Genomic DNA, 26,910 nt, shown 5'->3' with positions numbered 1-26,910 from the left:
ATATTCCATTGTTTGAATCCTTATTTTATTCTACAAGTGTATGGCAAACAAAGTTTTAAAGTATCTTCATGACCAATTTACATGTACATGCAGGCTAATGACCTCATATCAAGTTCATCAGTATCTCATTATGAATGCATACCTCCTTTCAAGCATGTATATTACTGTGCATTATGGGAAGGATCACTACTCAGATCTTTGTGGCCTCATCGGTGGGACCCAGACCCAGAAAAATAGAATGGTTTAATTAATGCAGCAGTGATTAATTTCCAATTATATAAGTAGTTAAATGATGTGTATCACCATATTATTAAATACTACAGATCAAAGATAGTTGTAGAAAGTTTTATTACTGGGTTATCATATAATTGGCAAAAATTATATTCCTATTTTAATCCTTTATCCAAACGTATGCAAACAAAGTTTCCTTGTGAAGTATCTTCTAACTAGTCTATTTGTATGTAAAGGCTTGACTTCACATCACTTGCCTCAGTATCCCATAATTCAAAGCACACTTTCTTTCAGATGAGTAAATTGCTTTGCTATGTTATTTAAATACTGATATATAGGAAATGTTTGACTTCTGTATAGATTTAACTTTCAGATCTTTCTGGGTCTTGCTCTGAGCCTTCCCATAATGCATAACAATATACACACCTAAAAGAATGTGTCCTTTGCATTATGGGATACTGAGGCAACTGACATGAAGTTAACAGCCTCTATATACAAGCAGACTAGTCATGAAGATATTTCACAAACTTTGTTTGCACATGTTTGGGTAAAGGATTAAAAAATAATACAATTTCTTGCCAATATTATCATATTACATCGTAGAAATGTGATAGTAACAGAGTATTTATGCTCTATATTTGAATGGAATGATACAGAAGTTATACACAGTGCTGAGAGGAAAAGGGCAAGAATCACAGAATTTGTATAAAGTGTGGTGAAGAAGTGAGTGAGAAGTTGATTTTTGTTTGCATGTAGAGTGATGTGTGAATAGATGGATTGCTAGAATGTGTTGTGAATACACATTTTTAAGGTTAATTATGATATACTGCTTGCGGAATAAGTCTGTTGACTTCATGTAGGATATTTTGATAATATTCTAAAGTCAGTCAAACTAAATAAAATGCAGATAATTTAATTATTTTTGCTTACAATGTTAAGAATAACTATTCATTTGACCAATCAAAGCAGCAGGTTTGATTTAAAATAGTATCAAAACAATTTTGATCTGTAAAATATATCTAATGAAGTCCGATATTTTATACTATGATATACTCTGTGTAAGTAGTATAATTTTATAAATGAAGAATGAGACAAATCCTGAAGAACTAAATGATTTAATACAAATTTCTACATATGACATTTACATAAGCACAGAAGTTTATTTATACAAAACTGTTTGGAAAATAACTGGAAATACAGTTAAGGGCTATTAATGATAATTAGGAAATAAGCTATTAATTTTTATGGTAATATAATATGTGACAACCTGAGATGCAAACTTGTCTTCATGGATGACGAAAATAAACACACCGAACTGGAGAACCTCACAAGGAGTGGTGAAATTTTACAATGATAACAGTTACCTGCAAATGAACAAATTCAATGATGGATATGTATAGGTTTGTAACAACTCATATAAGTTAGTGCTGATAATTATTACAAAACTTGTGAACATTTTATATCATGCATTTAAAACAAAGTAATACAGAAGTATATCTTTACCAAATACAAAGATACAAAAATTCCATTAGTTCAATAATGAAACAAAAAAAAAAAGGGGGGATCATTTAAATTATCTGAAAAGATACTCAAAGCAAGTTCGATAATGCAAGTCTATCAAATCACTTATAAGAACCATGGTTAGACACAATCACTAATTCTCTGCATATATATAAAAAATAATTTGCAAAGATGCAAAAATAAAGTTTTTTAAGGATGTTCCACAAATAAATAATCATTATTTTCTAACTTATACTGTCATGATGTGAACAATATTATGATAACACAGCATTAATATCTGATGTCTAGTTTCTTAACAACTTTCTTTCTTGGTAAGTCATTTCCCTGATTAGATCAGCTTTTATATTTCAGGTCTTCTAACCTGTCATTTTTGTTTCAGGCATTTGCTTGGTAATCTTTCAACTTTCCATTTAGTTTAAGTAACCAATACCATCTTAGATTAGTTCTGCTTAAATACTCTTGAATAGTGTACTGAGTATCTTTTATAATATTTTCATTTTTAATATGGTTTCGTTGTTAATACTATCTGTTCACATTCCCTCACTCATCTGTGGTCTCCAGTTTGTTCAACCTTTTTTTAATTTAGCTCTCAAACCTATTTTAGTTAAAACTGATTTGAGCCCTGACTTGTATTATGGCTAAAATCAGTTTTACTTATTCTGTTATAATGGTATAGTTTCGCTACTTAGAATGCTTAATTTTCTACCTGTTTTCTCCTTTCTACGTAATTTTTGTTAAAGGAATTATTGATAAAGTTTAATCCAAAGCAAATTTATTTCTCCCTCTATACATAGAAAATACCCCCTTAAATATATGCTGATTAAACATCAGGTGCAATATCACTTTCCTTGATAATGTGGTCTGTAATATGATAATGTACATGATTTAACATTGAATATTCTTAGCTTCACTAAAAGAATGGAATATTCTCATGCATCCTTCAATTCTAAATGCTAGTTTGCAACTGATGTATAATGCCATTACTCTGAATATACATTACCATCATAGAGATTTAGTGCATTAAATTTTGAACAGCCCCCTCTCACTGTTGGTGCCACCCATAACAAAGCATAACAAAACTCAAACAAGAGATTTCATGATAAAGATCTGGTTGTCTGAAAATGGATCTTGGCAATCCATATTTAGTCCAAAATTAGCTTTTTCTTCACCAGTTTTCCTGATTAATAATTTTTTCATACAATAAAAGATTTCTTTCTAGAAGACTCAGCATGAATAATTCTTCTATAATTCTCAAACTGAGTTTTATTTAGTAATCAGTATGATGCTACCCCAATCATCTGGAATTCAACCTTCTTAATTATGCACTGGATATCAAGTTGGGTATTCTACTCTAGCTGGCATTCTATATTTTACAATATCAATAACTTTTCCCTACCTGAACTACTGAAATACATTCTTCATTGCACCCCTTCTATACATTTTCTACTACAGTTTTACCACTTGTTGCATCATTTAATATTTTTTCAAAGTAATTATTTAAAACCCAAAATATTCTTATCTTCAGTTTTTATATTACTGTAACCTTTGATTCATTTTATCTAAGCTTTCTTAGCAATTTCCCATATATTTTATGCCCTTTTTTTGTGGAAAAAAGAGCATAAAATATATGGAAAAAGTCACAATTTTAAGACCATTATGTTGACTTACTAGTCAAGATCTTTCTATATGATTTCTCCTTTGCATGGAATGCCACTATAACTTCCTGGGTCCATATCTGGTTTCATTTTTTAAATCTTCCATACAACTACCTCTCAGCATCCTTGGATGAGTTTTTTTTTCTTCTTTTTTTAAAAGATTTTGCCATTCAGTCACCAAGTTTGATTACATTTTTAAAACTCTTTCATCCTCCCACCCATATTATTTGGTAAATATATTTAGTGGTAGTGGTCACTCCCTATTTCAAATCACCTGAATACTCCTATATCTTTGTTTCATAGAGATAGCAGGAAAAGACCAAATTACTGACAAAACATAAGGAATAAATCTTTTCTTCTTTTGTGCATGTTCTACTGAAGTGAATTCATGCAAATTTTTATGCTGGAATGTAGTGATAATAACCCCCAGTCAATGTGGTATTGAGCAGATATCTAATCACTTATTATTATTAGACCCTTCCCTTTTTTCCAAAATATTTTTATAGGTGCGGAATTAATTTTCTATTCCACTGCTTAGTTCTCCAACAAGAACCACTTTTCAGATTTTCCACCTTAATGACTTGAAAATTTCTTCAACTTTTACTCTATTAGAACCTTCTGTGCAACCAAAGAAACAAATCGATATCACCATCCGATTTCCCATTCTGAAATCTGACTGCATTGCAACTTGAAACTGACTCTCATTCATGAAACATTTATCTTCATGTCTAAGAACTGAATAATTATAGTTTTTTTCTCCTTTCCACGAGTAAATTACTAATTTCTGCACAAATAAATCACTTTATATTTATTATTTAGAAAGGATCACACCTGTTTCAGTTTTATTAACTCAGTAAGAGCAATTACACTGGTAATTTTACAATTTTTTGGTAACACCAGCTTTATTCCACTTATGTTTCTGACACTGGAGGTGCCTCTTTTTTAAGTGTCATCATATCATGCAGATTTTTCAGCTTGATGTTAAAAAGTCTTTGCTTTCTATACTGATTCATTTCTGTTTCAGATTGATAGTTTTGTCAACTGTCTATAAAAGGAAAGAAGATTTTGTATAGAATATTTTTCATAAAATTTTCTATACACGGCCTATAACAAATGCTAAGAACTGATTGTGGTTTTCTGACCTAATGTCAACCCTCACCTTTGTAGTGTGCTCATTACTTAGATTTTGGACAACCGAGGACTTTGCTGTGCAAACTTTTCTCTATATTATCTACAACTACACACACATTACAATGGTACAAAAAAATGAGATATTGTGCCAGCTTGAATATAGGAATTGTTTTTATAAAAACTGTAATAATAAGGGAGAGAAAGGAATCCGCTTGCTAATTTTTTAAATATCAATCAATTAATCAATTCATTATATTGTGAATCAGTGATGCAGAATGCAAGAAGTAAATTCTTGAGAACCTGTTCAACTTTTGAAATTATTTCAAAACAGCTGCGTCTAGAGTAGTGATGGCGAACCTATGACACGTGTGTCAATGATGACATACCAGCATTCACCAACACTTGACAATATGGTGGGGGGAAAAGGTTGGATTTGTGAAACTGTTTATGCCATTTCATTGCATTACACCAGGAGGTGTTGTGTATCAAGGCAGGATTCAGTATGATGTGATGACAGTTGCAACAAAAATAGTGAATTTAATAGCTACTTGAATCCTTTACAAGTGAGAATTTTCTGCACCATTGCAGGAAGTTGAATCAACTTATAGCAGACTGCTGATGCACAATGTGAGGTGGTGGAGCTGAGGAAAAGGCTTGAAAAGATTTGTGGAGTACTATGAAGAAATTAAGCTACATGTTGAGAATAAAAATTTGGAATAGTTTCCTCAGCTCAGTGATCGTATTTTACTGATGTTTTTTTTTTTTTTTTTTTTTTACAGACCTCTTGATTCGTATGAATGAACTGAATTTAAAGTTACAAGGTTTTGACAAAAGTATTGGCATTATGTCTGGATACATAAAAGCCTTTGAAACTAAACTTTAAATTTTCAAATGAGATGTGGGGACTAAAACTTATTATTATAAAACTAAAGTATTTTCCTCGACTAAAAAAAAAACATTTTGAGAAGGAAATGTTTGCAAAACGAAATGGAGCCCTTGCATATAAAGTACCAGCATATTTTAAACTCAATAAATGATCGGTTTGGAGGAAGATTTAATCAATTTATCAATTTAGAACAGACAATTAAATTAAGTATCTCGATGTAGTAGTAGTATACACTACTATGGAATTAAATGATTTCTAATGGCTATAAATTGAAGGATACAGAGGTATTTCCCTACTGAGTGTTCCTGGCAAGATCTATGTAAATATACTTGAAAAACGGTTGCGAAGAATTGTAGAAGAAAAGCTTGGTGAAGAACAAGCTGGATTCAGGCCAAATAGGGGATGTCAGGATCAGATCTTCACTTTACGACAAATAGTCGAGAAAGCATGGGAATATAACAAAGATCTGTATTTAAGTTTTGTCGATTTGGAAAAGGCATATGACAAGGTGCCAAGAGAGAAGCTATTCAATACGCTGCAGTTATATGGTGTCAATGGGGCATTATATCAAGCAATACTTAGTCTTTATTTGTGTTGTAAGTCAGCAGTTAGAATTGAAGGAAGTATAGGAAGATGGTTTAATGTTAAATCTGGTGTGAGACAAAGATGTACATTATCCCCTCTGTTATTCATCATCTATATGGACCACATTATGAAGGAAAGTGGTATTGAACATGATATCAAAATTGGAGATGTTAATGTCAGCTCTTTGCTTTATGCGGATGATGTTATACTTATAAATAAATCCGCTACAAGTCTGCAAGATTCTCTGACTAAATTGAATAGCTGTTGTAATAGATATGGTATGAAGGTCAACAATAAAAAGACAAAGACAATGAAAATAGGTAGAATCATTGAAAATGTCAAGTGTGTTGTGAATGGAGAACCTGTGGAACAAGTAAAACATTTCAGCTATTTAGGCACGATTTTTACTGAAGATGGTAAATTAAATATAGAAATAGGCAACAGAATCAGCAAAGCTGGTATGGTGGGAAGTCAGTTGAATAAATTCATATGGAATAAGAGAGAAATTAGTCGGAACACTAAATTAGCTGTATACAAGACAGTGTTCAAACCAGTTTTAACTTATGGATCTGAGAGCTGGGTCAGAAGTAAAACACTTGACCAAAGACTAGAGACCACAGATATGAGAGTCCTGAGAAAGATTATAGGTGTGAACAGATGGCATCAATGGCAATATCATATTAAAAACAAGGATATTAGGAAAGAACTTGATATTGTCAGCATCCAGGAATGCATTAGCAGAGCTAATCTCAGGTGGTATGGTCACTTAAGCAGAATGGGCGAAGAAAGATTAGCAAAACAAGTGTTCTCTACCAGGTTGGCAGGAAAATGACCCAGAGGAAGACCAAGATATAGGTGGATTGATACAGTACAAAATGCCTTAGACGATAGAAATATAAGATCTGATAATGTTGGAGTCTTGACAAGTAACAGACTGATTGGGAGGAAAATTGTAGATAGGAAATTAATAATGATGTAATTTTTTTCATGTAGTACTATCATATCCTGTACACCCCTTGAGGGTACATGGCAGGAATTTGATGATGATGATGATGACAAATTGGAGGATTAGAACTGCAGTTAGCAGAGTCATGAGTTAGCAAACATGAGTCTAGAGGCTAGCATCTCGACTCATGTGTTTATCGACCTGATGTCTCAAGAAATTTTGAATGCTTGGAACCAAATAGTGGAAACTTTTAGCACCCTTAAAAATCTAGCAATGGCTTTACTTGCAATTTTCCCCTTTACATATTCTTGCGAGACCTTACTCTTGGCATTGAAAACATTAAAATGGACAAAAGAAACCGACTGACAGATGCAGTTAATGCTGCTTACTTGGGCTTGAAGTTCACAAAGTACCCACCTTCAATTTCAGACTTATCCATTAAGACTCAGCAACAAAAAAAACGTCACTAATGATGTTAATCAAATCAAATGCAATGTGTTCCATTTTTTTTCCCATAAAAATTACTATTAAAAGTAGGGTAATTTTTAGTGCACTATTTTAAGCCCAATTATCAGTGGGCATATTGTTTTCTCTATTGTAAATGACTGATTTTTCATTTTCATCATTATTATTTTACATGTGTCTAAGTTTGTTTTACTCGTACTACATTTTCGTAATTATTTGACGTTACAATATATAATGCATAACACCACACATGATTGGACTGTATTTTTTTTAAATAAATGAATATGTAAAGAATTGTTTCTCTTTTTTTCGGGGGAAGGGGGGGGTGCCAACAGAGTCAAGTTAGGCATTTCCCAAATTTTTGGCATGCCGAACCTAAAAGGTCACCATCACTGGTCTAGAGCATTCTTTGATTATTTCAATTTACAGCCACAGATCTAGTTTTATTTGATGTAGAAAACAATTTTTTAAACCTTCAGTTACCCAAAAGTTAACATTTTGAGAGATTAAAAATATAAGTATGTATTATATGCTTGAACAAATTCAAGGATGATTTAACTACTGACTTTATTATACGGTTTCCATAGGAGAAGTATCAAAATCTCAATCTCCATGAGTTTTTCTTTATTAAAGCAGCTTTGTATCACCTGATGTTGTCTTGGTGGAGAAGCTAATAAAATTTTGAGAACACTACTGAAAGTTCAGTTTGCCTCCAAAAAACCAAGAAGAATATCTTAGAAGGTACAACTGCTTACAGAGATGGGGCTGTTAGTTTAATTTTTTCACCCAGGAAATAAAGCTGCTTTTAGAGCATGGTTTAAGAGATGTAATTAAGATCTGCTTAATGTTATTTTTCTAATAAAGTAAAGTCAGTCTACTCAATTTCTTTCCCTGTTTTTTACATACATTTGGAAACTGTTAATTAAAACGGGGGGGGGGATTTCAAATAAATCTGGAAAAATATTCTATGTATGAACATGATATCACAAGGTGGTAGATAACTTTACCCAACTAAAACCCACCTTGCTTACTAGAATCCTGAAATGACTGATATGTTTAGTCTCACTTCAACAGCATGCCAAAAAACACTCTGTAGAGACCCACTTTATTTGAAAGTACAGCAGTAGACATTTCTGCAATCAAAATATTACAGTACACAGAAACGAATGGTAACAAATCAGAGGACCAGCTAGCAAATAATCCTGGTACTACTTGCTCTACAAGATCATGCTTGGAGGGATGGTCCAGGTGTGGTAGTATGCAGGAAGCATTTGTCAAGGCTACACATGGATAGGAAAAAACTGCGTTAATTCTCAGTGGTATGGCATGTTCATGAGTTTTCCACTGTATGCCCCTACCCTTTAATATTGTCATGTGCTTCACAATATTCTTACAGATCACAAAAAACACAATAAAAATCTAAACAAAACACTAAAAACATAAATACAAGAAATAAAGTTTACATATCCACTTCAACAGATTCATGGCCTTAAACATACAAGCATTAAGTGTGTACTGCCAATTAATGGTCATTGAAGGGTGCCTCAGCAAATGAACTCAACCATTACTGCTCACCTCAACTGTCCAAAACAGTATTTGGTATGTTAGCAATGACCTAATAGTCCATCTATCTATCTATCTAGATAATCCTTAAACCACTTGACAATCTTCACCATACTGCCAACAAAACTTGACCTTTCTTAATTAGTTCTCATTCCAAATATACTGCAGATGTCAATTCTCATCTTGGTAACACAGACCAAAACCTCTTCCAAGTCCTTCACTCAGCCATTCTCAGTCTTTTAGCATTAACAACAGTGCCAAATGACATGACACTTCCTTTCCATGGGCTGATCAAACCACCAATCCTAAATAGAATGAATTTCTTCATTTCCCAATTCCACTAGAAATCCCCAACCATTATTCAAGTTGTTTCTCCAACAAATGAGTCAAAGTAGTCCATATAAAAGACTTGAGTATAAAGTGTCGAGTTTGATACTCTAGTCTCCAGAGTTACTGAAATTAACTTCTGATTTTTTATGCTCCCATCTCTCACTCACTGCAACATTACTCAACGATAAAAGATAACTTCTACAGGCCAAGAAGTGACTTTCTTAAGGAGCCTGTGAAGTTTTCTAATTTGTGAGTTGGTGGGATTGTATTCGATAGGGAGGTACCTAGCCCGAACTAATAGCAGAGCATTAAGCTTACCTGTGTAGTAAGTAAAAGATATGTTGGTTTTTGGTGGTCTTGCTTTGGAGAGGACACAAGCTACATCCAGTCTTACACTGTTGGCGATTTGATGTGGAAGGTGGCAGATTCCGCATTCGATCTGGATCATATCCTCACTAGGTATTTTTCTGGGAGCAGTGCGAAGTTGTGCCCACGTAAAAGCGCGTTGAGTGCTTCAGGCTGACTGAAGAAAGGTTGATTACGGTGTTGGTAGGAAGTTTTGGATTGATGGTATTCTTGGCCTGTAGAAGCTACCAACAGATTAAAGCCATTTAACTCTATACCCCCCCCCCCCCGTATTTACGGACTCCCAAAAATACATAAAGAAAATGTGCCATTACGTCCCATAGTGGATGGCATTGATTTCCCCCCACATACAAATCAGCTAAACATTTGGCCAAAGAGCTCACACACTATACTAGCAACACACCACCACACACAAAAAACTCAGCCCACTTCAAAGCCAGCATAGAAAACCTTACACTCCAACATACTGACATAATGGTCAGCTTTGACGTCTCCTCCTTATTCACAAATGTCCCACTCAAGGAAACTTTAGAGCTAATCCAAGCTAAATTTTCTCCTGATATCTCAGCTCTATTCAGTTCACAATGAACTCAGGTTATTTCGTTTGGCAGGGAAAATTCTAAAATAGAGGGGACAGCCATGGGTTCACCATTCTCCCCACCCTTGGCCAATTTCTTTGTGGAGACCTTTGAAGCCTTAGCCTCTGCCCCACAAAAACCAACCATATGGCTTCGCTACGATGATGATGTGTTCGCTATTTGGCCACATGGCTCTGAAACACTCCTCTCCTTCTTAACACACTTAAACAACCAACACCCCAGAATCAAGTTCACCCTGGAAAAAGAGGAAAACAACAGCCTCCCTTTCCTAGACACACTAGTCACCTGCCAGCCTAATGGAACCTTGGTTCTCAGTTTACAGAAAACCCACCCATACAGGCAGATACATTCACCAACAAACCCCCCTCCCACAACAATATGGAGTGGTGAAAACACTATACAACAGGGCTATACTAATCTGTTCTAACGACAAGGCCCTAAACACTGAACTAAATCATATCCTCTACACTTTCTCAGCCAATGGCTACCCCCCCCCCCCAAAATCCAAAACACAGTAAAACCTACAAACCACAGCCCCCCCACACACACACAACAAGGATTATTACTCTAAATCCATCACCATTCCCTACATCCGAGGCACCTCGGAAAAAATTACCAAAATCTTAAAAAAAAACATGACCTGACCTCCTGTTACAGGCCATACAGAAAATTGGCATCCCTTATCCGCCTCACTAAAGACCAACCATTTCTCCTAGACCTACCTGGTGTATACCAGGTCCCGTGCAGCTGTAAACTGTCTTACTTTGGCCAAACAGCGAATATCAGAATTTCTGAACACAAGGACTAGATCCGTTTTCACAAGTACAGCCATTCTGGTCTTGCAGACCATGCTCTGGATACATGCCACAGAATATAGTGGAAGAAAGCTACAGTAATACACCGTAGCAAATACAAATTCGAAAGACTATTTATGGAATCAGCCTCAGCCCTAAGAAACTCTCCAAACCTCAACAAATTTGGTTGTATGCAACTGCCCCAAATTTGGGAGGCTTACATCAGCAGACCTTCAGCCCAACGGCCAAGAACACCTACTTAGCCCGCTAGAGGGCACCATCAGGACTTTTAGGAGAACAATCTCTTCATTCTCAGATACTGTGTTGTAGTGCCTATGTGCACATGCCTTTTTTTTGTAAGTTCCTTTTGAAGATGGCAATGTGACATTGCCGAAATATTGGAAATATTTATTAAAGTGTAATTTAATTTATATTCGTATCTACGTTGTTCAATTCCTTAAGTGATTTAAAAATGGGTAGACTGACAGTGCAGTACTGACTTGAGAGATGAAATGTTGATTAATTAAACTGCCATCTTCTAGATCAGTGTTTCCCAAAGTATGGTACATGTACCTGGGGATACAAGTACCATAATTTTTAATTTTTCAATAACTAGAAAATTTACAGGAAATTTTAAATAAAATGTGTGTCTTGGCATGTAGTGACAGGCCTCTCTTAAAGCAGCACCTGGTTGATGACACAACTCTGTTCCAACTACTTCACATAGTTATTCAAATTTCTAAGATTTACTTTCTAAAATGGTTTTTTTCAAAACTGATAATATTTAATCATCTCATCAGAGAGAAATCTGATATCAGAAAACGATGGAAATTTCTGTTAAGAAGGGATATATGTGGAGTTACAGGACAAGTGATTATAACAAACTCAGGAGGCAGCTTGAAAAATGCCATGGGATAAGAAATTGCAAGGGAAGAATGTTAGCAATGCATGGAAGATGCTCAAGCAGTGTCAGATGGAAGCAATATGAGACTGTACATCAAAGGTAAGGAGGATAAACTGAATAGTATCATCAAGAGCTGCAAAAGTACTGTAGAGGTATAAAAAGCGAAAGGAGATCAACGAAACTGTTGACCAGTACAAGGCAGAGACAAGAAAGATGACCAGCATTAAGGCAAAAGTAAGAGATGAGATGTTGATTAATTAAACTGCCATCTTCTAGATCAGTGTTTCCCAAAGTATGGTACATGTACCTGGGGATACAAGTACCATAATTTTTAATTTTTCAATAACTAGAAAATTTACAGGAAATTTTAAATAAAATGTGTGTCTTGGCATGTAGTGACAGGCCTCTCTTAAAGCAGCACCTGGTTGATGACACAACTGTGTTCCAACTACTTCACACAGTTATTCAAATTTCTAAGATTTACTTTCTAAAATGGTTTTCTTCAAAACCGATAATATTTAATCATCTCATCAGAAAGAAATCTGATATCAGAAAACGAACTGGACTGAATCATCTGTACGAAGATTTTGCAATCTATTGCCATGTTTATGAAGAAGTCCGCATGAAAGCTACTTAAAGTAGTAATGTAGGAGTATTGCATTATTAAACACATTACAATAAAAGAAAACATGATGAAACACACATAGATGCAGGCATGGGTGATAAAACAGTTGCTGAGGGCCATTATTATTTAAGATATGAAAGATTCTAAAATTTAGCAGAGTTCTGACTGTGAAATAATAATACGACTCCATGGAGATTATAATAATAATAAATTAAAAATGAAATGTAATATGAGCATTCTTAGTTAATTTATTAATATTCAATACCATCTTAAATATTAATAAATGTTTTAGAATTAATTATCTTCAGATGTTTCTGAGGATCATTTATTTACTTGGAGCTCAAACATTATGGTGTCATGCTGCTTCAATAAATGCCTTATTTGTAGTACTCAGTTTTTTGGAATTACAGCCAAAACAATTACAGTTATAATACCAGTATCTGAGAATTGGGATGCTTTTGGCAGGCCTGTCCACAGCCTATCCCCCCCTTTTTTTTTTCTTTTACTGGATGAGAAACCCAAATACTGATCTGTGAAGTTTATCCAAACATATTTCTTTACATTTTTACACATATTTTCAATAAGGATACAGTGAGTCAGACCTGCTTAATAACTGAATAGCCTCTCATGTGAAATTCTTCCTCTTGTGCATACAGGAGTACATTTTAAGTGGATATAATACTGATACATAAACTGTTCACATGCTGTAATAGCTTATGGCTGATACTTTCCTGTATAAAGGGACAGGTTAAAGTAATTAAAGTCTAATTATTATATGCATAGCCTATGTATGTAACCACAACTGGACCAGTGTAGAACAATACACAGGATGTATAAAAAGTGATGGTTAATACTGTAAGACCGAAAATAATACTTCTAAACAAGTGAACAAGTTCCAGCAAACATGGGTCCACAAACAAGCTGCTATTGAGAGATAAACAGTATTTTTGCAGTCAGTTGGGGGTAATCCCAACTGACATTGGAAACATCACAGGCAGTGAATATGGATAATAATGAAATCACTAAACATAATCTTTATATTATGAAGATTCACTTTTTATTCTAATATGCATCAGAATTATCCTTGTGTAACATTTACTTTTTCTAAACATTTATTTAGAAAACTTAAACATGGTAATGTAACCTTATGTGAAATAAATTTATTAACTATAACAGTCATCAGTATCCTCAGTGCACTGAAACTGGAATATAATATAAAATTACAATTAATGAATTATTTTCAAAAAGCACCACTATAGTGTTAATAGGACAACAGTCAGTAAAATTTCAGTTATATATACATATATAAATTACAATAATATAATAATCAGGAATTTGCATTAAAATGATGTAATAATATTTCCCATAAAGGGGAAATAACCAAAGGTCATCAGATCCGTATAAGTTAGGTCAGCGTAAAAAGATCTCAACTCTAAATCAGTACTCTATATGCAATTTACTTCTATGTAAAAAGCTTAGCTTTGTTCCAAAAAAAACTATGTTTAGTCAAGATAGCATATTCTGCTAGGCCAGACTGTTATAGTTCATGGTTCTGGATGTAAGATTTATGTTCTCCATGACAGATGGCTGCAGATCTGCCAGAATTTCCAATAAGACAAACCACAGGAGGATGAAAGTATAGACACCTACCAGATCCCCAAAATACTTATCTATGTTATCGTTATTATCTTGCATATTATCTTAAATCTTACACCCAATACCATGAACTAGAACAGTCTGTCCTAGCAGGAGGACAGTGTTCTAGTTCATGGTATTGGGTGTAATTGGGTTCATGGTTTTCTTCCATTAAACATAAAGTTTACTGGAAGAAAACTAAGCTTTCACACACAAGTAGATTCCTTATAGAAAGAGTTGAAACATTTCGACACCTTTCGTTATCCCCTTTATTGGACATATTATTAGATCATTTTTATACAAATTCCTGATTATTATATTACTGTAATTTTTATTTATATTTTTTAAAATAATAATTTGGAATTTTACTAACCATATGTTGTCCTATTAATGCTATAGTGAAGCTTTTTGAAAATTATGCTTTAATTGTAATTTTATAGTGTGTTCTATTTTCAATGCACTGAGGATGTCTGTGATATATAGGCAAAAATTTTAGAGCTAATAAATTTCTTTCATGTAAGTTTAAGTTTCCATGTTTCATTTTTCTATGTCAACTTACATACCGATATGAAACATTTACATTGATAATTTTGCCAAATTTTACTAGAGCTGGAGGTCCACATATTGTCCACTCATTCTAATGCAATTCTGCATCCTTCTAATCACTGAAACTCATACTCTTCTGAATAGCCTTGGATCATCTTCATTTGCTAACAGCCATTTCCAATAAGCTACTGCAGTTCTTCAACTGTGTCTGAGGGAAATGAATACACCGGATCTTTTAAATAGCTCCAGATACAGAAATCTATGGGATTTAGGTCTGATGACCTGAGAGGCTAGGCTGTGGATTCACCTCTTTCTATCCACTGGGCACCATATGCTTGATTTATTTAGATATTATCTTACTTGTAAAAGAAAATGAACTGGTGTACTGTCATGTATAAATGAGATGCTTCAACAATGCTAAAGGACAACATCCCAATAGTTCTGGTTGATCATGTTGCACAAAATAGAGATATAAAGTTCCTGTAAGTCTGTTCCATGCATTCAATGAAAAGCAATGCTTATATTGCAATTCAGCATTAGCATGTAAAATCTCATCAACTCAAACATGGCAGTTGTGAAAAACTGAATAAAGGACACTTCATCAGAGAAAAGACAGTATGTAAAATAATGAAATTTCAGCACATTGGTGCAGCATCAATTGGCTGAAATTGACTCTTGATGGATAGTCAGCAGCACTAACATCTTGAATGCATTAAATATAGGAGGGGCATAAATTGTTGATGTAAGATATGCAGTGGCTAATGTGCTTGTACCATGATTTTGTTCCAATTTTAGCTCTCTTTCCTCCACTTCATGGCCTTCTTTCACTCATGTCAAATTAAAGGTTCCACACACTCTCTCTCTTTCTCTAAGGTGTTGGATGAATCCTGGAAAACCTACAGGTGTCTTTGAGTGAAAAAAGTCTCATGGTGCATACAGAGATTTAGTCTCCAGTGAACTGTCATTGGTTTTACCATATATAAAATGCACATCCATGTAAGCTGCATTAGTGTATTTCATTTTACAATACTTACCTCTCTACTGGTATGTGCTTGACTTCCATGAAGTACTGAACTGTACTAGCAGGTTTACATGCTCTTCTCCTTCAGATTAGCAACTTTTGAGAGCACAAAGATGTATGCAATGATTGGTTCTGGCAATAGTAGATGGCAGAATATTCAAGAATTTTATTTTGTTATTTTCAACATTAGTGCCAGATCCCCACCAAAGAAGTGATTTATTTTGAGAATAGTTGGTTTGTAGATCAATATTTACAGAAACCTTTTCACTTATTTAGAAGTGTTCTCTTCAAGTGTATAATATTTACTATTGCCTTTTATACAGCCTGCATATCCTATTCTAGTCAAGTCACCTCATGGTGCTATTTCCATCCAAAGATACTGAATGAGATCAATGGTATATCAACTGAAGAAAAAAAAAAATCTTTCTAACTGGAGGATATGTCAACTAGTCTTCTACAGATCTCTAATCACTGGCTCCAATAAGCAGGATTGTACCACAGCCGTATTCTGTTCAATGGTTATCTTTAACCAAGCAAAGAAAACCATGTGCCGCTTTAAAGACCTTCACATATATAAATGTCACAGCTGAATTTGAACACATAGCATGGGTTATAGAATAGTAACTTTATCCACTCAGCCAATTAGAATGGCAATGCAACTGTTAATTTTTTTGGTTGCATTGTCATTCTGATTGGCTGAGTTTGACTGGCCAAGTGGATAGCATCTCTGCTTTGAAACCAAGAAACAATTTTCAGATATGAGACCACTCTACTTACTGGAAGCTTGAAAGTGACTTGATAAAATGCAATGTATGGTCTTTAGAGCAGTTTTCCTGGATTATCTAATCCTTATCCCATCTATGGTACTTAAAAAATTGTGACATTAAAAATTCATGTAAATGTAATTACATTACCTTATATTTTTCATAAATCCCCCCCCCCATTCTCCTATTACTGCTCGAACACGTCATACCTTGTACAGAAATATCCACTAAATATTATACTTGATTAACAGAGATGACCGAGGACATAATTAAGTGAGGAATGTAGAAAACTCAGCCAATGAGCAATAACATCTACATTCTTGTGCAACATTCCAAGAAATCAAACTGCAATCACATCAATGATTATACCTTTGAGTATAGTAAAATCTACTATGCTGATTTCATATAATGGAGAATTACTAATCGAAAAAACAGAATTTTCATTACCTGTGAACAGTAGTTTACTTTAAAGTGTTTCATTTCCAACACTTGAAATGGACATCACACAGCCTTTCATTAACTAAAATTAACACCAGACAATCTTTATGTATCTACATAAAGAATAGGTGAAAGTTTCCACCACCCCCCCATTAGTGAAATGATAATAAAGAAAGCAAAGGAATTTCAGTCAAATCATTTAGAATACGTCTTTGTAGTCTTCCTCTGGATTTTTTTTTTTTTTTGTGACATTTTTCTTCAAATACTTTTAGTGAAATAATAATAAAGAAAGCAAAGGAATTTCGGTCAAATCATTTAGAATACTTCTTTGTAGTCTTCCTCTGGATTTTTTTTTTTTTTTTGCGACATTTTTCTTCAAATACTTTTATAATACTTATTTTGTATTCATTTAAGGCATTTTACTAATAAGCTTAAAAAACATACTTCTATATAAAGTATTTTTAAAATTTCATTTTCATTTACTTTCTAATTCATATTTCACAACTAATTTCAATCAGCAGCTTTCTTCTGAAATAGTGTATTACTGGTCAGGTCCCTCACTTCATTAGCACTTATATCTTGAAATTCTATACTTTGAAATACTTATATCTTGAACTTCTCATTAAGATTTAGAATTATGAATGTATATCTTCGTCTTCTAGCTCCCCCTCCCTGACATTTTTGTTGATCATTCATCTTTCTTTCCCATTAAGTAACCAGACCAACTTTTTAATATTACAAACACATGCTCGAACAGGAATAATATCAAACTGTATTCCATAAACTTCATTTTTAAGAAAGTTTACTAATGATACCATATGTTCATTCCAGTAATTCTTCTCGGAACTCCCATAATCTCTGGTCTTTAATCCCATAATCTTGGTCAACTGTCATTTTAACCTAATTCTCAGACCTATATGTTAAAGCTGTTTTCAACAGTATATGTATATTGATAACTTGCACCATTAGCTGGTTTCTGTCATCACGTCATAAACATGTATTCAATTAGTTTCCTAACACATCAGCATTAATTATTTGATTATCTATTTGCATAGTTAATTTGTCATTTTTATTAATGAGGATACAGTTGATGTTCTCTATTTTCACAGTTTGCCTTTTAATTTCTGAGGGCCTTTAAAGATTTATCATTTCAGTTGTAAAAAACTAAGCATAATATGCCTATTTGAATTTTAGTTTTAAATGTCAATTTTCTTAATAATACATAGATGATAAATAGTGAAGTGGTGGTCAACCTTGGTATGAACCTGATTTAGCATGAAAGTTTTTTTCTCTTGGTTGCAAATTAAACTTGCCAAGAAATTATATCTTGTTTTATCCTTTATCCAGGTATTATAGCAAACAAGTTTGCATGTGAAGTGCATTCACAACTAGGATTTGTATATAGAGGCTAATGACTTCACATTAAATTGCCTTTGTATCCCATAATGCAAAGCACACATACACACCCTTTCGGATGTGTATAACGCCATGCACTATGGGAATGGCCACTACCCAGAAGAGTTTTGAATTTTAATGATGTGACATCAGTGAGAACCAGACCTAGAGAACAGTAGGTTACTTTAAAGTGTTTCATTTCCGACACTTGAAATGGACATCACACAGCCTTTCATTAACTAAAATTAACACCAGACAATCTTTATGTATCTACATAAAGAATTCAACATCAAGGTTGAATTAATGCAAAAGTCATTCCAATTTGCAACCAATTGAAATGCAACCAATCCCCAATCCAGAGAATTTTAATAATTTGAAAGACCTCAATAAGGGTCGAAACCAGTCTGGGTAGTGGTCCTTCCCATAACACACAAAATTATACATGTCTAAGGGTGTATGCTTTGCATCATTAGATAAAAAGGCAATTTAATGTGAATATATTAGCCTCTACATACAAGTAGGCTGATTGTGAGTTCATGTTCAAACTTTGAGTGCATTTCAATAAAAGTCAAAACACTAATATAATTTTTTTTTTGGAAGTTTAATTAATCTTCTTACATATTTTAATTCTAATTGTATCTTATGCATAAGCTATGAATCACCATGCATAAGGCTCCATATACATTATACATAGTGTTGTCATTCTCCCTTGTTTCTCAAGATCAACAAAGCATAAATATATTTTCATTATAAAAATAATTGAGGTATTATTGTTTATTAATAAGTAAAAACATCAGGAAACACATTTCTTTTAAGGTGACACGGTGATCAGAATTCATTGCGAAGAATTTATGGAGATAAGAACACATTTGTTGGAGTAATTACACTCCCCATATATTACTTTTTGATATGTCAGTCAGCCATCCTCTTATCCATGCTAACAGTTTATAATCCATATTCTCCAATTTATGCAGCAGTCTTTCATGCTGCATTTTGTCAAACGCCTTAATTAACAAAATTAACAAAAGCCGTAGAGATTCTCTGTCAACCTTTTTTTTCCTGAATGTGAATCCTAACCAACTTTTCCAAAATCTTCACCACCACCCCTGCAATTGGTCGATAGCTGGATACATCAGCCTTTGCACCACCCTTGTGTAATAGGATTACCATACATTCTTTCCACTCTGGAATCTTCCATGTTCTGAGACTCAAATTATATAGCCAGGTCAAAGAAATAGCCAGTTCAGCTGAACACTCTTTTGGCATCCGTGCTGACATCTCATCAGTTCCTACTGCAGAATTCTAATTGTTGGTGCAACAGCTCTAGTAATACAGTGTGTTAAAAACTCTGGATATTTGTCATCATTTTTACATAATGAAATGAAGCCTGATTTGTTACCTATCATTGCAGGAGCACCATCAGTAGTAATAGACACAAGTTTAAAAAGCAGAAGTTTGTACTGTTTCACAAATTCATCAAATGCTGAAAAAATGTCTTCTCCCCTAGTCCTTCCCAATAATGGTATAATTTTCAAAAGTTCTTCTTTACTTGAATAATCTTGAAATACCATACATAATTGCCGGCCATTAACTGAACAATATCAGTGAAGTCGTTTGATTCATCAAATTGTAATGAAAACGCAACACAATGGTGAATGTCTGACATTAACCTGGCCTGGAAACTTATCTCCAGCAATTTGAAACCTTGTCTGCGGCCTAGAAGTAGTCTCTCTCTCTCTCTAGCGACGTCTTGAACTGAGAAGCTCTTTTCTGGAAGCGGGAAACTCCTCTCTCAAGCAACGTGGATCCGGTCAGTCTCTCTGCATGGTAATTCGACTGGGCAGTCTCCTCTCTGACAGCAATTCTGGAACAATTGCAATCTGAACTATCAAACAGGGACCCCTTCTGCTTGCTTCAGTCCCCTTTTTATTAGGCCTCCTCTGAGACCTCGCATGAAGTTTGGTAACCCCCAAAGAATCGGTATGAGTCTTTCATCTTAAGTTTCAAGTTCGGCACGCCTTTGGTTCTCCTCCGCTTTCATTTGATTGAAATTGCCGGCCATCAGAAAGTTGTTTGAACTCTTTCTGACTGATTTCGGAGATGTTTACACTTAGCGCCTGCAAGCCTTTCTCATACATACAAGTTTCGATAACAATCTTTCTAATACCATCATGTACAGCTTCGGCGACAAAAACATTGCCTTTGTTTTTAACACTGTAACATATTCTTATTAAAGTAGTATATACAGTTAGCTTCAAAAGAGTTATTTACAAAAACATCTAATACAAACTATACCGAGACAAACAACGTTTATTTTTTTACAATATTCACATGGGACTTAACCTACGTAAAAAATCGATGTAATGTGCTTTGGAATATTTAATATTTAAGCTACAATCGAGTTTTTACACTTTGCTTATAATCATATTCACTCGGCTCGCTGTTTGACTTCCACTGATCCAAATTAATTCATTTACCCAGACTTATAAGAAAATTACTGATTTGACAATTTTAATGAAAAATAAATAAACAATAGCAGTACACTTAAGGCGAATCCTTTCTTTTAAGCTTACACATTGATCAGAATGCATTTTTGAAAATTATGGAGACAACTACCATGTTTGAATAAAAACTTTATCTGCATCAGGCTAAAAAAGAAATTTATGTCTGCTAAAGTACTCCATATTTATGACTGCACAGAAAAAGCAATGCTCACAGAACAGATCCAAACAGACCGCCAAAACCTAACAACAACACAAAATCTGGTTTCAAAATTGCAATCTGAACTATCAAACTATATTAATCCAGACATTTCTACAAGTACATGAAAGAATTACTGACAATTTGGCCAAATATACCCTGGAATAAAGAAAAACTCAAGACCAAATTCCACAGTTTGAAACAAGGGCAAAATATGGCAGCCAATCACAGGAATCCATCCAATCAGAAGACCTCCTCCCTGATAAACATCAACAATGAACAACAAACAAGGGAGACAAGAAGTGACCAACCACCGGCAAACAAGAACCATGTGATTAACCTATAAGCCACATCCTGAACAACGGCGAACTCACGCTGCTGAATAAAGGACTGAACTACGCAATAGCACCTAACAAGGTAAACAAATTGAATTTTATCTACCACATAGAAAGAAGCATCAGGTCCCTACCTAACAATATAGCCAATAAAATACGATTAGAAACTAATAATGTCCTGAACACTAAGAAAAACCATACAGAATAATCTCACAAAAACAGAACTAGCAGCAATTAAGTCATTAAAAGCCAACCAAAACATAATAATAATGAAATCAGATAAAGGCAATGCCACTGTCATCCTTGACAGGTCAACATACGTACTTCAGATGAATCAACTAGTAGCCAATAACAACACATGTAAGCTGATAATTAATAATCCAAAAAAAGGATAAAGGATAAAACAGAGAAACTACTCAAGTCCGTCACTCTTGGCCACCAGACACAGTTAAAAAACTCAAACCCTACTACCCCCCCCCCCAGAATATATAGGGTCCCATTAATACACAAACAAAATGTGCCCCTTCGACCAATCGTGGAAGGAATAGACAGTCCCAATTACCATAGCCAAGAAATTAGCAGCAACACTTAAGGAGTTGGTAGGTCATTCCTCCTCCTACATAAAAAACACACAACACTTTATAAACAAAATTAAAAACATAACACTCGACAAAGACAACTTATTAGTCAGTTCTGACGTTTCTGCCCTTTTCACTAATGTCCCCATCAATGACACAATTCTCCTACTACAGAACAAATTTCTGCCCGACATTGCGGCCCTCTTTGCCCCATGTACTACAGTCCGGTTACTTCATGTGGCAAAACAAATTTTACCTACAAAAAGAAGGGACAGCCATGGGCTCACCAGTATCTCCCCCCCCCCCCAATCGCTAACTTCTACATGGAAACCTTTGAGCAAAGGGCTCTTGATTCCGCCATGCTAAGACCAACAGTCTGGCTTAGATACGTTGACGATGTGTTCGCGATCTGGCCGCACGAGCGACAAATGCTAAACACATTCCTTAGCCACCTGAACAAACAACACAAACACATACAATTTACCATCGAAATCGAAAATTGCTCCCGTTCCTAGAACCACTAGTCACACGTCTTCCTTCAGGGAGTCTATCCTTCACGGTCTACCGAAAACCAACACATACATGCTAATTCATACCACCACCCAGCACAAAAATATGGAGTCATTAACACCCTTAAAAACAGAGCTACAACAATTTGCTCTAACCAACAAGCCCCGAAACAAGAACTAAAAATCATCAGCGACACATTCATAAATAATAGCTGTAACAAAAATAATATTAATAAAATACTCCATAAAACAATAACAAAAACGAATCTAGATTACAGTAAAACCATAGCCATCCCATACATTAAAGGGTTATCAGAAAAAATCAACAGAATCCTACAACATTATAACCTCAATGCCACCTTTAAACCTTCCACTAAACTTAAAACCATATTCAACTCCTCTAAGGATCCTCTCCTCCCATTAGCACATCCTGGAGTCTATTGCATCCGCTGCACCTAACTTACCGTACATTGGTGAAACAGGACAGACAATCCCCATATGCAAGAAAGAACACATTAGACACATTAAATATAACCATTATGGTGAAGCAGGCCTCTCAAGACCACACGCTCAACACCTTACACCAAATCAACTGGAAAAGCACCTGCTTTTACACCACACAAAAACCTGGTATGAAAGAAAATTTAAGGAAGCCTGCGAAATCCTGATAAACCACCCAAATATTAACAACAAAGATGGTATGAAAATTCCAAGGATCTGGATGGCACACATTCAGCCTACCTAATATATAAGATCCAGCATAAGTCAGGACTCTGACCAATCTTCAGCTAGTGTTAGAAACCATTCCATACCAACTGGCTGGAATGTACAAGTATAATCATGATCTTAATATATGTATATAGATAGATACTTGTTGTTGTGCCCAATGTATTTCTACAACCAACAGATAACACTAACAATAGGACTCTAGCATTGATGTATCATTTTTTATTTATTTTATTATTTTTTTTTCACCAGAGGTCAGGCCAACAATTGTTGTAGCAGTTGGTCAGTATTTTTAACAAACCAGTTTGATTGTAGTGTAGCTTGTTTTCTGTGTATAGTTGTATGCTCCAGAAGATGACCTTGACATAAAGGTCAAAATGTCGAATGTAGAGTTTAGTTATATTAAACTAAAGTTTTTATTCAAACACAGTAATTGTCTCCATAATTTTCAAAAATGCACACTTAAAGCAAATTAAAAATAATACAAAATAATGATAAATAAAATATTATGTTTTCAGTTTTAATTAAATTTGTAAGTAAGGAGGAATACACAAGAGATCGACCAAAAATCGCTCCGCAATCGACGGGTTGAACACCCCTTGAACTCATCTGCAACTATATAAGTTGCAGATAAGTCTTCCAGATTCTTGGAATTACAGCACTAATCCATCTTTCTTGTTGAGATTCTGATTTTATAATTATTATTATTATTATTTTTTATTTCCACCAGAGGTCAGACCAGGATAAACTATTAACAAAGAATTTAAATTTACCTTACTTTTGTGTAGTGTCATGTAGCTTGTGTTCTGTGCACATGTATGTTTTCCTGATGATGACCTCAATACAGAGGTTGAAACGCTGAGTGCTATTTTCAAAATTAGAAGTAAAGCAATTACTCCAACACGTGTTTTTGTTTCCATAAATTCTTTACAATGAATAAGGAAACACTGGCCTTTTACCACAATTCACCACAGGGTGAATAACCATAAAGATGACAAGTAATACACAGATTATCATAAAAAACAGAACCATTATTGTATTTAAAAAAAACGAAGCACGAGGAGCCACTTGTTCTTTGTGGTGAAACTAGTCAGTAACTCATTATATGTTTTATTTGTTAATTATCCATAAAACTCAATTCTTTTCATAACTAAATCTGTAGTCATGAGGTTTCCATCAGCAGAATTTTACAATGTTTCCACAATTTCTTGATTATTTGTCATAAGGCACATGTATTATTGTCTTGGCATCCCCCATTTGAGCTAAACCCAGCTTGTTTGTAATCTAAGTTTCCTTTCAACCATTTTTTTCTTAGTCTTTTCTTGGGTATGCTTTCATATCTTTTGCAGAATACTGAATAAAAAGATTCTAATATTCTTTCTTTTCCTTTTTATAAATTAATATATTTGATATTTGGAATTCGACTTAATGACATAGATTATTCTGAATAACACAGTGTAGCTACTATAAAACTTATATACTAATATACTTTGGGTACATTTCAAATATCAATCACTTAAAAATAATCCTCCTCAAATTATCTTGAATTTTGCCTTATAGCTCAGTCTGGACTGTGCAGTTTAGCTATGACAAGACTTTTTATACCACCATATTTGAGCATTTCAGGTTTTCATGGCTTTCCTATCATAATGATTGATATATACTCTTGATTACATTCTAGCTCATTTTCTTTAACTTGTGTTTAATTATTTTTTAAAAATTTTTCAAAGTAATTATTTCAGATATCCAGAATATCCTTACCTTTAGTCTTTACAATGTATATGATCTTTTACTTCTATGGTACATGTTTTGTTTTCAAAGCTTATTTGGTAGCTTCTATAGCATTTTACCACCTTCATGAATATTTTTCTTCAATATCTTTCCAAAATCTTACTATGACTTGTTTAGCTATTTTTACATATAATTTAGCTTTTCTATATTCTCTAAAAGCTATGCTGACTTAGTAGTAGGAAATTTTTATGATTGCTTTTTTATATAGTTTTTTTTAATGGCTAAAAAAAGATTATAGACAAAATATATATTAAGCAAACCAAATGATAATTGTCAGTAGAATTATATCAAATTTTCTGGTTTCTGTTGCCATAATCAACATTTTAATGTATAAGCAGCAATGTACTTTAAAATGATTATTCAGTACAGCACAACAAGAATTTGAGACCAACAGACGTTTCAGATAATGAACAACATTGTGCATTACTTGATAACTAAGTGTAATAATTCTAAAAAACAACTAGTTTTATCAAGTAACACAAGCAAGTGAGTAAGCAGATAATTATGTTTGCCCAGCTTTTGGTAAGCAAGCATAATTAGGTTGTATGTACACATTGCATGACAGTTTATTTATTATGCAGAAACAATAAACAATGCAAGCTTTTAGTAGTGATAAATAACATAATAAACCATTGATTAAAATTTGAATTGCATTTTAGAAAACAAAAATTTGACTAGAAAATTAAAAGAAAAAAAAAATGACCAAAAAACTAAAAATAAATAATAATAAATGTGTTTAAAATATCAAGCCTAATACTTTTAAAAATCAGGGTAAAAAATTCTATATATATGTGTGTGTGTGTGTGTTATGATGGATTTATTCAGCGTAAAACTATTATAAATGTTTATAGTTTTCAGTCCTACATTAAGAAAGAACATTTACGTTCTTTACCTTCCAGAAACAGCACATTTCAAATATATTTTAAACTGTTCTATGTAATTTTCTGCCATGAAAAATGTAACTGAATTCTCAAATTTTTAAAACTTTGAATCGGTAAATTTTTACACACCATTCACTACAACTATCGTCATATCCATACCACCTACAGAACAAACCTTAGACACTAGATTTATAACAATGTATTAAACCATACAATAAAAATTTAAAATGTACAACCTTGTTTGGAAGATCTGTCACCTATTCTTGTATTTGCCACTTGATCTCTTACCCGAACTTCCACTATCTGAACTTGGAGACCTGCTTGTTCTCCTGTGAGATTTTTTTGGAGTCCTTGAATAGCTTCGTGATCTGCTACGGCTCCATCTTTCTTTTTTGCGCTTTCTATACTTCGACTTACCGGGTGTAATTGATCGCGATCTTCCACGCTTTATTAATTTCTGCCTCCTATAATTTCTTCCATATGGAGAAATGTGCCTTCTATCTCTATTCTTAGAATGACTTCGGCTTTCATGATGTTTATACTGAGCAGGTATGCTACGGATCCCCTGTTTTGACCTACTTCTACTATTACTTCGATTTCTTAACCTAGGTCTACTATTACTTCGGTTATGCCTTTCAATAAATCTGCTTCTGCTGACACTTCTGGAATTCTTTCTTCTAAATGTTTTTTCAATGCTAACACTTCGACTATGACTATATCTTGGCCTTTCTTTAGTAATGCTACTAATACTGCTAGTGCTGTAATTTTTACTGCTACTGCTGCTACTACTACTACTGTTACTACTGCTGCTACTACTGCTATGGCTGCTACTAGTACTACTATTACTCCTGCTCCTACTGGTTATGTTGCTACTACTGCTACTGCTGCTACTTACACTGTGCTTATCACTACTATTACTACTACTACTCCTTTTCCTTCCTTTTCTTCTCCTCCTTTTTTGCTTCTTTCTATCATGATTTCGACTATGCC

The 26,910-nt window shown here is 34.0% G+C and overlaps 1 protein-coding gene across 2 annotated transcripts in view; it reads right to left on the bottom strand.

The window, feature by feature from the left end:
* Positions 1 to 1,330: 1,330 nt before the first annotated feature.
* Positions 1,331 to 26,910, bottom strand: part of LOC150099412 (arginine/serine-rich protein PNISR) — a 313,080-nt gene continuing 287,500 nt past the window's right edge. For both annotated transcript variants that reach the window (XM_090404218.1, XM_090404217.1), the window contains one exon: positions 1,331 to 1,595. In XM_090404218.1, the coding sequence (XP_090260344.1) occupies positions 1,474 to 1,595 (122 nt within the window). In that variant the 3' untranslated portion in view covers positions 1,331 to 1,473. The remainder of the gene's footprint in view (positions 1,596 to 26,910) is intronic.

The sequence above is a fragment of the Typopeltis vanoorti genome, chromosome 14 (genome assembly GCF_054136105.1).
Source record: "Typopeltis vanoorti isolate ZY-2024b chromosome 14, IOZ_Tvanoo_1.0, whole genome shotgun sequence".
Classification (NCBI taxonomy): Eukaryota; Metazoa; Arthropoda; class Arachnida; order Uropygi; family Thelyphonidae; genus Typopeltis; species Typopeltis vanoorti.
The sequence above is the reverse complement of the archived record's forward strand: the minus strand, read 5'-3'. Positions and strand labels throughout refer to the sequence as shown.